The sequence below is a fragment of the Urocampus carinirostris genome, chromosome 1, assembly GCF_059441175.1.
Source record: "Urocampus carinirostris isolate Australia breed hairy pipefish chromosome 1, RoL_Ucar_1.0, whole genome shotgun sequence".
NCBI lineage: Eukaryota > Metazoa > Chordata > Actinopteri > Syngnathiformes > Syngnathidae > Urocampus > Urocampus carinirostris.
In genome coordinates, this window is record NC_142349.1 from 60,879,860 (window position 1) to 60,893,810 (window position 13,951).

At 39.5% G+C, this 13,951-nt stretch overlaps 1 protein-coding gene across 2 annotated transcripts in view; it reads left to right on the forward strand.

Annotated features, from left to right (window-relative positions):
• Window positions 1–592: 592 nt before the first annotated feature.
• Window positions 593–13,951, forward strand: part of pcmtd1 (protein-L-isoaspartate (D-aspartate) O-methyltransferase domain containing 1) — a 29,457-nt gene continuing 16,098 nt past the window's right edge. Inside the window, exons 1-2 of one of the 2 annotated variants that reach the window (XM_088347381.1) lie at window positions 593–817; window positions 12,363–12,756. In XM_088347381.1, coding sequence (XP_088203507.1) covers window positions 12,450–12,756 — 307 coding nt within the window. In that variant the 5' untranslated portion in view covers window positions 593–817; window positions 12,363–12,449. Of the gene's footprint in view, window positions 818–1,358; window positions 1,643–12,362; window positions 12,757–13,951 lie in introns of those variants that run through there. The other variant, XM_088347388.1, reaches the window with a different exon arrangement.

Below are 13,951 nucleotides of genomic sequence, written 5' to 3' on the forward strand. Positions count from 1 at the left end.
CAGACAAATATGATTCTGATAAAGAAACTAATGCACATCACTTTAAAGACAAGACAAGACAATACAAGACAAGACAAGGCAAATATGATTCGGATTAAGAAAATAATTCCCATTACTTTAAAGACAGACAGACAGACAGACAGACAGACAGACAGACAGACAGACAGACAGACAGACAGACAGACAGACAGACAGACAGACAGACATGATTCGGATAAACAAAATAATTGACATTACTTTAAAGACAGACAGACAGACAGACAGAAAGTAGGATTACGATAAATAAACTAATTCCCATTACTTTGAGGACGGTTGGGCGGACGGACAGACAGATATGATTCTGATATAGAAACTAATGAACATAACTTTAAAGACAAGACAAGGCAAGATTTTTTTGGTTTGAACAAATTTATTGACACTAAAAACAGAAAACAATCATGACAATCTCAACAGCAATTAAGATAGACAGACAAATACGATTCGGATAAAGAAAATAATTCCCATTACTTTAAAGACAAGCAGACGGACGGACGGACAGCCAGAAAGGTAATTTTAGGACGTCATTAAAAACAAAGTGCTTGCCTCTTCTGAGTCGTCACCAACCACGTGACGTGCAGTGTTTACATCCTCTCAGCTGTTCTTCGAAGCACTTCGACCAAAGCGTTCGCTGATTTCCACTTTTCTCCGTCGGTTGCCGCTTCGAACTCCGACACAAGACAAAAACTCAACTCTCTCGCATTCAATGTCTTCTCCTGTCTCCAAGAGCCACTGCACTGCGCCCGAAGACAGCCGTGACTAAATGCGACACGACATTGTTGTGAGTATTGTTTTATTTGTTGACACGCAAATAGTTTTTTGTTCGGGTAGAAAAGTTTGGTAAGGTCGGCTTGGTGTTTCTGGGTGCTCGGTGTTTCTTATAAGTAACCGTGAAGATAGAGTACGAATGGGGGGGATGGGTACCAACCTCGATAAAGCTGCTTTGTGTGTTTTTGGTGATGGCGCACTCAGGCCCTCCGAGCTAACGTTAGCTAGCTTGCTTGCTACTCAACAATTATCTTTGAATTCAACTCCAGGTTAGTCCTCTCATTAACCGTTTTAACATCACAACCAATCCCCTTTTATCCCCATCTCAGGATTAAAAATAACACGAAGTAGGTCATTCAACAGTGTTTATTGTTTATGCAATTTGTTTTAATGCAAAAATCAAAAGCTTCATTTTTTTGAAACGAACCGGTTGACCTCGTTAGTCGCCGCTTTAAGATTTGGGTTCTGCGCATTGCAGAGAACAGTTATTGCTGCGTTTTTGCTCAAAGTGGGAACGGAAGCTGTTTGAAAATGCAAGGCACTCGGTGTCTATTCTGCAGCCAGTGATATTCACGTTTGCTTCGAAAAGATAAGCTCTGAGGACCGCGACAGTCGAAGTTGATAAGCGCTCTGTGGTCGACCACTGTGCAGACTGCTCTGTTGTTGTTTTGGCTTCGTCCTCGCACGCAGTGTGGAGGAAAGCGTCTCGAACTTTGATTGGCCAGGAGGTGGTTGTCACCTTGGCAACTACGCCATGTGATTCACAGAGGTGCCAATTGGATAAGATACGCGTCACTCAAATGGAACCCGGAAACAACGCTAAACAAGCAATATCTGCGTAAGTTTTGTCACATTTCTGCTAAAAAATATGAACCCTAATTATTTTTATTCTTATTTGATTTTAAGCTGTTGCTTATACAGTGAATGTGATCAGACTTTGCGTTTGTGTAATTCAGATATAACGAAAATAGGTGTAAAGCCCTAATCTATACAATTGCCTTTATTTCACTGGTTAACACGTAAGTGTACGTTGATTGCAACGAGATTTGACGTGGCAGGCCAGTATAAACATTTAACATACTTTAAAGATAAAAAATAAATAAAAAAGTATAATAGGATTGATTTGAAATATTTATGAGGTTGTGGTTGTATACTGGCCTGAATTGTGTGTTCATAAGGCAATAGTGTTATAACACTATAAGAAACGTTGATCCAAATTAAGAATATAGAAATCTCATCTCATCTCATCTCATTAGCTGCACCGCTTATCCTCAGTAGGGTCGCGGGGGTGCTGGAGCCCATCCCAGCAATCATCGGGCAGTGGGCAGGGGACACCCTGAACTGGTTGCCAGCCAATGCATATAGAAATAACATATGAAAATAAATGTTTCCATACAAAGATTTTTGAAGTTCAGTGTGCTTGTTTAAATGTGGTGTGCGTCGTTTTAGGTGTCCTTTAAAAGTTGGAAGTTGAATATTTTCCCTCTTAAGTATGTGTTAAAGCCCCGGTGTGTAATATTTGACCACTAGATGACACTGTTGTCTAATTCGGATGAAAGCAAAGTGCCACAAATCATGTCATGTTATGTCATGTCATTCATGCCATGTCATGTCATGTTTATTTCAACAGCCCTATATTACAAGGTGTCTCAAAGGGCTGCACAGACCACAGATTTTTGCAAACCACAGACTATTATTACACCATCCCCTGATCTATAACCTACACGAGGGCAAGGAAAAACTCAAAAACCTCAACATGAGGAAAATGAAGAAACCTTGAGAAGGGACTGCACATGAGGTCATCAAAGCACAGTGTGGATGACAAACATTGCAGCGACCTCTCGGTATGGGTTTTACCATGTAAAAGAAATGTGAATTTTTCGACAAATCATTTTTATGATAAATAACATATATGATACTTCATGTAATTTTACCTATTATTCAAATCAATGTTTTTCTTTTTTTTTATTTGAATGAAAGTTTTGTGTACCCTTAGGAGGTATTAAATATTACACACTGTCGCTTTAACAATTCCCAACTGAGTTAAAAAAGCCCTTAAGCTTTATTTTTCCACCGGGCATATCTTTTTTTATCTTACTTTTCGCATTGCTAAATAGGTGGAACACATGATGAAAAATATTATGTTCCCGTTTCTAATTGCTAGCATGAAAATGGTGAAAGTAGGAAAAGACCTGCTTCTGGTAGACCCTGAGACAGTGTGTCTAAGAAATGAAAATACTTTTACTCGCATCATGAACGAGCTGACATGTCAACATGAAATATAGGTAATTCATGAACTTAAGCGGTTGTTAATCTGAGGAAGAAACAGTCTCTTAGCCTGTTAGTCTTTGCTTTAAGGGACCTGTAGCGTCTACCAGAGGATAGCAGGTCAAAGAAAGTGTAGTTGGGGTGAAAGGAGTCCTTAATAATCATTTAAGCTCTGATTTTATAGTCAGACCTGGCAATGTTCTTCAGACTGGGCAGAGAGCTGATTATTTGCTGGGCTGTGTTGATGTGTAAGGTTCTCCTGTCTGGAGTCATGCACCCAGCATACCATATACAATGCAGATTTAAAGAGAATTATATACAAGCATTATTTAGAAGTGCTTCATCCTGCAATTTTGTGTTCGGACTGTGTTTGGTTCGTTTTGTAATGCTTAAATCATCCCTGTTGCTTAAATTGACAGTGAAACGTTTTTCTGATCGTTTGTGGTCACTGCAGCTCAGGAGGTAATTTTTTTTAACCTCTTACACTATACTTTTATCTCGCTTTCTTGAAAAATATCAAAATAATAATTAAAATTTGCAAAAATGATCTGTCAGTGGAACACCATTTTTACCATGTACTAACTTTTTTTTTGCTGCGGGTGGAACTGAGAAAATAATCATTGTATCAGGAACACTGTGTGCAAGAATTGGACTATATTTGACATATTTTTGCTATTGTTTCAATGCAATCTTAGACACCTTCATCAAACATTGTAAGTGAAGTCAAATATTTTACTTTACCACCTCATGAGCTGAAGAAAATAATACTTGAAATAAGAAATAGTTTGTGCTTTACTTCATTCGATTAGTTTTACTTTTTACAGTGCAATCTTGAACAGAATTTTTTTTTAACAAAATAAGTTACTAAATATACTATGCTAACTCAAGATCAGATATTTAGTATAAAAGAAGAAAAACACGTGGGATCTGCTGCAACCTACTGATTTGGATGGCTATTACAGTTGCTCATTTATCAATAAATGAAAGTAAAGATACCGAATAATGGCATGTTTTTTTTTTCCGCAAAGATTAAATTTGTCAATTTTCTGCGGAACACTAGACGATTTCCCACGGTACACAAGTGTGCCCCGGCCTAATGGTTGAAGAACACGGGTGTAGAGAAGAGCAATGTAACAAAACTGCATCCAATTATGTCCAAAATCACTAGTGAACAAATTTAGCAAACTGGTACAGTTGTTTGTTGCAGTCCAAATCAGTAAGGCATACCTGTCAAACCCCTGTGACTAAAATGTGTAATGTGTAATTTAATTAACAATTTAACTAAGTGTACTCATCGAAAACAGCCGAATTAGTGATGTTTTAGTCTCTGGGGGCCCTCTTCAGAAGTCCTTTAGCTCTCTTCTCATTGGCCATCTTCTCCCCGAACAATGGCGTGCCGACTTCTCCCATGGGCGCGCCAACGAAGCCCCCTGGGCTCCACCATCTTGGAGAAAAGCGCCCCGATGTCTGGAACACTCAAAACAACACCAAGCGTTTCTACGTCATCAGGGCCTTGTTCTCAAAAACAACGCCTGCCGTCCTCCGTCAGAGTCCTGTTATCAAAATTCCCTAGTCAAAATATTCTGCATTTGGAACAGCTTGTCCTGTCATTGAACTAAAGCCCAGTCAGTGAATGTCTTGCATTAAACTCAATAAATGTAACTTGTATTCAATCGTATAAAATTCTTTATAGTCAAATGTATAAAATCCTTCACTTTGTACTCATCACTCCATTTCTCAGGGTACTTACGGTTTTCTGTTAGCTTCTGATTATACCTTGTTTTACACTCAAAAATGTATCCTACATTTTTCAAATTTAGCACTTAAGTAATCAGAAAAACTAACCAATAAAGACGCGCATGCATAATCAAATAATGTTGGAGATTTTATATACAATGGCCAATGAAAATGACGGTAAATCAAACAAAATCTTTTTCATTTAAGAGAGGCAATAAATGTCATGTTCAACGAAAGCTGTATTCATGCAATATTTCTGAAAAAATATCACATCAAATAAGATACAGTTGTAATAGTCGACAATTTGATGGAGTTCAGGGACAATTATTGTAGTTTAGGTAAATTTAGATGGTTATTTTCGAATTGTTTACTATAATATTTTACGGAAGGCATCAAGGCATCGAGGGATAATGAAGTAAACAGATGAGGGTGCACTGTAGACTCGATTGGCTGTTATTTGACTAAACCTTGTAAGGTGTGACTTGTCAGTTGTGGCTTGGGCAGGATGTGACATTATATGCTTATTTTAATTTGGTTTCCTTGGTTCAGTTAGCAACTAAAAGTGCTCCGTGTTCATTGTAAAAGAGGAATAGGTGGATTATTATAAACAGCAGCTGTTGTAAATTTGCTAGCCACAATTATTGTACAAAAATGCGTAACTAAAAAGGCTGTTGTCCTTTGCAATACACCGCCAGTTCTAACGAAAATGTTTGTTCTTTTTCTTACTCGAGCGCAGTCATGCCTTGTTAGCTAAATTAAAGAGAGGTGAGAAGGTCTCGGTTGGTAATTAAAAATAAACAAACAGGTCCGTACTGCTCTCAGGTTAATTTGTACGTAACGCGATCTTTGAAGGCGGGTTCACACGGTAGTACACAAACAACAGCAAACACACTGCAGAAGCAGCACTTGTTGGCTTGTTAGGTTGCGAAATAAATTGCAGTATGTTTCATCCTTGTGAGGGTTAATGGAAAGAATATATCGTTTATTTTCATCCTTTAAGGTTTAAAGGAGTCGGCAAAGACAGGATCGCACACAAAACAAGGAACATATCATGAGAATGTGGTTGTGCAGTATGACAATCATTTAGAATGATTAGGCGGGTGCTGGTTGTCGTGAAGACTTGGTTTCCTGAGGATAAGTTAGGTCATGCAGCATGATTCACACTGGTGTCCATTTGTGGCTCTGCACGGTCAGACACGTCCCCGATTTATATCTGACCCCGCTTTCCGCCCCAGGGGCCAAGTGAGGACATTTTATCGCCATGGCAAGCCAATCAACTCAACCTTATTTATGTAGCACTTTAAGGCAATCATCGTTGCGTAGAAAATGCAGCAGATTGTAACCCAATAAGGCAGCAAATGGCCTCCTGGAAAAAAGACTGAAAGGGGGAAAAGATTTATTACTGGGATATGTTGTAGTGAAAAAGACGCTGTGGGGGAAGTTCATCGGTTGAAGTTAACAGTTATTGCAAGTAAGTTATGGCAAAAGTCACTGTTTTCATTTCAGAACCAACCAGTAACAAATTTAATTCCCTTCCTATGCTTGTCATGACTTGCTTTAGTTACCTTGCTTGAGGGTCATTCAATAAATATTTGTTATTATTTAGCACATTATTAGACATGTTTTGGGCTGAAACATGTGTCACATTACACAGGTAATATTTTGTGGTTTTGTACTGGTTTGACCGTTCAGTGACCAAAAACATTATCATTGACAACTGTACAGTCCTGGGGCATGCTTTTATGTCAGGGGTCAGGAACCTTTTAACCCAAAGAGCCATAGTAGCAAAATATCCATCCATCCATTATCTGCACCGCTTGTCCTCAGTAGGGTCGCGGGGGTGCTGGAGCCCATCCCAGCTATCATCGAGCAGTGGGCAGGGGACACCCTAAACTGGTTGCCAGCCAGTTGCAGGGCACACAGAGACAGACAACTCACTCGCTCATTCACATCTAGGGACAATTTGGACCGACCAATTAACCGGAAATGTATGTTATTGGAATGTGGGAGGAAACCAGAGTGCCCGGCGGAAACCCACGCAAGCACGGAGAGAAAATTCAAACTCCACGCAGGAGGTTTCATCTCATGACCTCAAGACTGTGCCGCATACGCGCTAACCACTGCGCCGCCGTGCTTCAGTAGCAAAATATTTTGATTTTATTTGAAAGAGAGCCCCAACATTTATTTTAAAAAAATAAACAAAACCTGCTCTCCAAACTAAAGCTAGTTTTTCAGCACATTTGATTTCCCTCTGTAATGTTAGATGAATTAAATTTATGAAATAATAATAATGCCAAAGCCTGTGTCCCATACAGGGAGTGCAGAATTATTAGGCAAATGAGTATTTTGACCACATCATCCTCTTTATGCATGTTGTCTTACTCCAAGCTGTATAGGCTCGAAAGCCTACTACCAATTAAGCATATCAGGTGATGTGCATCTCTGTAATGAGAAGGGGTGTGGTCTAATGACATCAACACCCTATATCAGGTGTGCATAATTATTAGGCAACTTCCTTTCCTTTGGCAAAATGGGTCAGAAGAGGGACTTGACAGGCTCTGAAAAGTCAAAAATAGTGAGATATCTTGCAGAGGGATGCAGCACTCTTAAAATTGCCAAGCTTTTGAAGCTTGATCATCGAACAATCAAGCGTTACATTCAAAATAGTCAACAGGGTCGCAAGAAGCGTGTAGAAAAACCAAGGCGCAAAATAACTGCCCGTGAACTGAGAAAAGTCAAGCGTACAGCTGCCAAGATGCCACTTGCCACCAGTTTTGCCATATTTCAGAGCTGCAACATCACTGGAGTGCCCAAAAGCACAAGGTGTGCAATACTCAGAGACATGGTCAAGGTAAGAAAGGCTGAAAAACGACCACCACTGAACAAGACACACAAGCTGAAACGTCAAGACTGGGCCAAGAAAAATCTCAAGACGGATTTTTCTAAGGTTTTATGGACTGATGAAATGAGAGTGAGTCTTGATGGGCCAGATGGATGGGCCCGTGGCTGGATCGGTAAAGGGCAGAGAGCTCCAGTCCGCCTCAGACGTCAGCAAGGTGGAGGTGGGGTACTGGTATGGGCTGGTATCATCAAAGATGAGCTTGTGGGGCCTTTTCGGGTTGAGGATGGACTCAAGCTCAACTCCCAGTCCTACTGCCAGTTTCTGGAAGACACCTTCTTCAAGCAGTGGTACAGGAAGAAGTCCGCATCCTTCAAGAAAAACATGATTTTCATGCAGGACAACGCTCCATCACATGCATCCAAGTACTCCACAGCGTGGCTGGCAAGAAAGGGTCTAAAAGAAGAAAAACTAATGACATGGCCTCCTTGTTCACCTGATCTGAACCCCATAGAGAACCTGTGGTCCCTCATCAAATGTGAGATTTACAAGGAAGGAAAACAGTACACCTCTCTGAACAGTGTCTGGGAGGCTGTGGTTGCTGCTGCACGCATTGTTGATCGTAAACAGATCAAAGCACTGACAGAATCCATGGATGGCAGGCTTTTGAGTGTCCTTGCAAAGAAAGGTGGCTATATTGGTCACTGATTTGTTTTTGTTTTGTTTTTGAATGTCAGAAATGTATATTTGTGAATGTTGAGCTGTTATATTGGTTTCCCTGATGAAAATAAATAATTGAAATGGGTATACATATGTTTTTTGTTAAGTTGCCTAATAATTACGCACAGTAATAGTCACCTGCACACACAGATATCCTCCTAAAATAGCTAAAACTAAAAAAGCCCCACTCCAACTTCCAAAATATTCAGCTTTGATATTAATGAGACTTTTGGGTTCATTAAGAACATAATTGTTGTTCAATAATAAAATTAATCCTCAAAAATACAACTTGCCTAATAATTCTGCACTCCCTGTATCAGCAAATGTACCACTTTAAACTTGTCTCCCTCCCGCAATATACCATGCCACTTATTGTTGGAAAGATCTTTGAGGCTCGTATTGACCTGCATTTTTTCGTAAGTAATTGTTTCAAAACAAGGTGCAATCAGTTCTTTTGTAAAAATGTCACCAAATACTGCAAATGGAAAGTTTATGTTTGCAATTCACTTAAACGCAGTGGGCGCCTGTTTGAGGGGGGAGCGTTCTATATGTGCTGTGATCCACCCAAACCCTATTGCTCACCCAAGTAAATTGCTCGGTTTTCAGCGTTTTTGGTTGTTTACAGTTTGTTATGTGGGTTCTCATCATAAAGTGTCTCAAGAATGAATATAAATTATTTCAAGAGCTTCCATATAAAGGATTCCTTAGTGACTTACAGCCAAAACGGGGTCTGTTCAAACTGTGCTCGTTACTGAACGCCACCACTCTTCATAACAGCGTTACATTGCCTTTTCATGTACCAAACTTAGCTTAGTGCAAATCGGAATTGAAACGACACGGAGAAAATTTCCACGAGCAAAATTTTATCTACGAGCAACATGTACTTATGAAAAGCGCCATATCTGGATCGTGAGCCATAGCTTCCCGACCCGTTCTTGGTCAACCAACTTTTTAAATCTCCAAAACTTAAGAGGTTTTGATGTCTTTGATTCGCCATTTTACAATTCTTCCTAGAGCTTTATAACACTTGTTTTCGGTCGCACTACACAATACAGTGACATTTAGTGGTCAAATATTACACTGTCACTTTAAATTGTGTTTCATTCACAATTAAATTTACAAATAGAGTGGCAATAGGTGGCAGTGTCCTGTGCATAAAAATAAAAACATCTTACTCTTAGAACAGCTGTGTAATTCTGTCCTTAGCATAGCAGGTGGATTTTCTTCTTTAAGAATGCACTGCAGTATACCAAAGGCTCTCTATTTGTGTTAGATTGTGCCTGACCTACTTTTCCCCTCTTTGCACTGCAAGTGACTGAAAATGACCGCGCAGGGAAGGAGGAAGGAGCAGAAACCCTAAAAATGATGATGAATAGAATGGACGTTCATGCTCTGTGTCGGAAATGCATGCGACTCCTCCCTGAATGTAAATTCATGTGCTAAGTCAGACGGGGAAATGCTGTGAAGGAAATTCTGGAGGCGCCTCTCCTCGGGTGCGCCGCCAACCAGGCAAATTCGCTTCAGGGAACAATTAAAGCTCATCACAAAATCTCTCTGATGTTCATGCCATGTTTTGTTGTGTTGTAAAGGAACCAGACGTCGAATGTGACGTTATTTTCTTTGTTTTTGTGGACCTTTGCTATGGATTCAATTGAATGAACCACAATTGTGAATGGTCCTTTATTTATTTATGTATTTTTCTTTTTTTCCCCTGGAGTTACAGCCTTATACTCGGGATTTACTGGAAAAGTCAACCATGTGTTTTTTGGCAATCATTGAAGCTTTAAAAGTTTAATTTTGTGCCATCTAGTGGCATATTAGTGTAAAAGGAATGCATTCAGCACTTCTCTAATTTTTTAAATTACTTGTAGCAAAGATCCATAAAGAGCTAACACCAATTACTAGGTTTTTTTATATAACTCAAGACGAAATGATGATTTTATTTTTTTAGTAAAATAAGAGGTTGCCGATCAACCGCCCAAAAAAAAAAAAACCACAAAAGAGGAAAAGCACATTTACTTAGAATTATAATTTTCTTTATTGTTATCGATTACAACGTTGTGAAACATTGTGTTCAATGAGATTAGACATGTCACTCCAGGGTACAACTTTTACTATAAAGGCTTTTATAATAATACATATCATAAGTTATAATAATAATAAGAACGCAATGAATAGGGCATTGTAGCAATTGTGCAATAACATTAGTTAGCAGCAATTAAAATGAACTATAATTCACAAGCTATACACCGTAAAATTTGGACTATCGAGTGCACCTGATTATAAGCCGCACCCAGTACATTTTTAAAGGAAAAAATATCTTGTACATACAAAAGCCACACCTGTCTCTACTGTAAGTCACATGTGTCCACATTGAAACATGAGATATGTACAAAGAAAGACGGTGCACAGAGTTTTAATAATATATGGTACCTTAACCGCTTGACAAGCTGAAAGGGCTGCCGGCGGGTCACTGGACTATTGATAAAGAAAACTGTCCGTACAATCAGTCACAGTCACTAATATATGGCATACCACTTATCATTGGAAAGCTTAAACTCTTGGGATTTCAAAATATACTTATCAGAGAAACATCACTATTAGTCTGAAACAAGATACCCGAAAACTATAAACCCAGCGTAACTTACCAGTATGTATTTAGCAGACATGGGACCAAGTCACACATGTGCAAGTCTCAAGTAAGTCTCAAGTCTTCACCTTCAAGTCCCAAGTAAGTCCCAAGTATTTTTTTCTTGGGCAAGTCAAGTCACAAGTCAAGTCCCGAGTCTTAGATTGCCAAGTCCAAGTCAAGTCACAAGTCATAAAAACAGCGACTCGAGTCGACTCGAGTCCAAGTCACTAAGTCTCAAGTCCCCATGTCTGGTATTTAGTGCATTTAGTTCTTTATTATATATTATTTTGCTTACAACTTTTTTAAATTGTACTTTTTCATTGTCAGTACAGTGTCCTTGGGTGGCCTGAAAGGCGCTTTTAAATAAAATGCATTATTATCATTATGTCCCCTTCAACTTCTAGGAATGTCCGCAAAAATGGCTTTGTTCCATCAAGGACAATCCATAGAGTTCAACTGTGTAAACTATTTATTCCATAACACACGATAATGCAGACAGATAAAAAGAAATCCGCCTTAAACATTTCTGCTTTGTTTGACATTGCTTCTTGGGCCAATCTGTTTGTTTCGCCACAATATTTCTATTTACAAATAAACAGACTTGTAAAATCATTCCCAATATGGTAGTTAGCCCTCCCCTTTTCGATTGACCCCTTTTCCATGATGAGGGCCTGTTTATACTGCAGACAGGTTTTGAACTAAGACATGGAAAATTGATCACATTACCTTGATTTTAGCTAACTTGCATTGGCTCCCTGTTAGCGTAAGATGAGTTTTCAAAGTTATGTTGGTATTATAACAAATTATGCATGGACTTACCCCCTCATATCAGATTTAATTTCCCCCTATGTTCCTGCTCAGAGCTTTTGCTCAGAAAATTCTGTTCTACTAGTCATCCCAAGAGTCAGCAGAGATCTGCTGGTTCGAGATCGTTCTCCATTTGGGCCCGGGTGCTATGGAATGCTATGCCCCCTAAGATTATATCTGCAACCTCAGTAAACTGTAGGCTTAAAACACTTATGTACTGTAGTTTATGAATGACCTATGTTTTACGTTGAGGATATCTGTATACTACATTCGTTAAAACCTGGTCATCCCAGAAGGGGGATTACCTGATGTGCAGTCCCTTCTCAAGGTTTTTCCTTGCTCTCATGAAGATTTTAGATCAGGCAATGATGTTATAATAGTCTGTGGTCTGTAATAGTCTGTTGTCTTTGCAGCCACTTGAGACTTCTTGTGATTAAGGGCTATCTAAATAAACATGACTTGACTTGATTTTAACACTTATTAAAACACAGGATAAGGATAAGGCTTTACTTGCTGTTTTAATCGCCCTTTTTGTTTCTTTTCTCCTTTCCTCAGGTCAGCTGCTGCCTGCAGATGACTACTGCTTGAGGGGTTAATCAGCGGTATATATTTGTTTCTGTTTCAAAACCATTTTTCGTCAATATGGGGGGAGCCGTGAGCGCCGGGGAGGACAATGACGACCTCATCGACAACCTGAAGGAGGCGCAGTACATTCGCACAGAGAAAGTAGAGCAGGTTTTCCGCGCCATAGACCGTGGAGACTACTACTTGGACAGCTGCCGGGACAGCGCCTACAAAGATTTGGCATGGAAACACGGCAACATCCACATGTCGGCGCCGTGCATTTATTCCGAGGTGATGGAGGCGCTCAAGCTGCAGCCGGGACTTTCCTTCCTTAACCTGGGCAGCGGGACGGGTTACCTGAGCACTCTGGTTGGCCTCATCATTGGTAGGCTTGATGGGAAATTTGACATTCCGTATTTTCTGTACCGTAAGGTGCACCAGATTATAATGCGCACACCCCCAAAAATAGTCTTTTGTTAAATATATCGTATACATAAAGCGCTCCAGACTGTAAGGTGCATGAAATTGAGACTACAGTAACAGCTACTGTGCCACTATAACCATTTACACCTGGTGACACACAACCGCATATGTGCATGTAAGACCAATTCGCCCATTGAAGGAGAGTCTTCTCTAGTAGAAGGGACTGCACAATACACAAAGAGGTAAGTATTAGTTTCAGGAGCGAGCAGCAGCAAGTCAACTGCAGGAGAGAGAGTGGGAAAGGTGAGAGGAGAGAGAGTGGGAAAGGTGAGATGGCACAACATTCATTTGGACAGGTAACTTGAAATTAGTTTTACCTGGTTATATCAGTATCAGAAATTATTTTCCCCCCATTTTATTAACACTCCACTTATTGAAACATGAATATTTTGTTTGTTTGTTTGTTTGTACATGATTCAATTGTTTGTTTGTTTGTACATGATTCAAATTGAATCTTTTCTTCCGGCGCCGTCACGAATGGCAGCCACTCCAGCAGCTCCCGTGTTATTTTTCGATTGTTCTCGATTGTTCTCAGCTCAGGGATGCTGCTGGAAATGTGAATTTCCCTTTGGGGATGAACAAAGTATCTATCTATCTATCTATCTATCTATTTATGTATAACCATTGGGCTTCTACGGTATATATTATTGCAATTGGAATAAATCCCGAATAGTGGCAATGACAGCACTGCCACTTAATTACTAGACCATTGGAACAAATGAGATAAGAAAAAGCTTATCTCATTCTCACTTCGTTTTTGCTCACGGTGCCGAAAACTTTGATTTGCATAGTGCATTTAGTTCCTTATTAAAAAGTCACTCCACTTAGTCACCTCTGCATCAATAACATTGCAGTTTAATTTGTATTTGTACGTACAAGAGCTTGCATAATATTTTGCCGAAAGATTCCGTTTTCTCCATTTTCTATCATTCGTTGGTGAAGAAGTGGAGAGACTGTTTAACATATCAGAATGCACTATGCAAATAAGTGTTTCTGGGGCCTTGAATAAGAATACTGTGATAATGAGAAAAGGTCAAATGTCTTTTCGTGTGTCATCTGTTTCACCGGTGGTCTAATATTATAGTGTTGGTACTCTC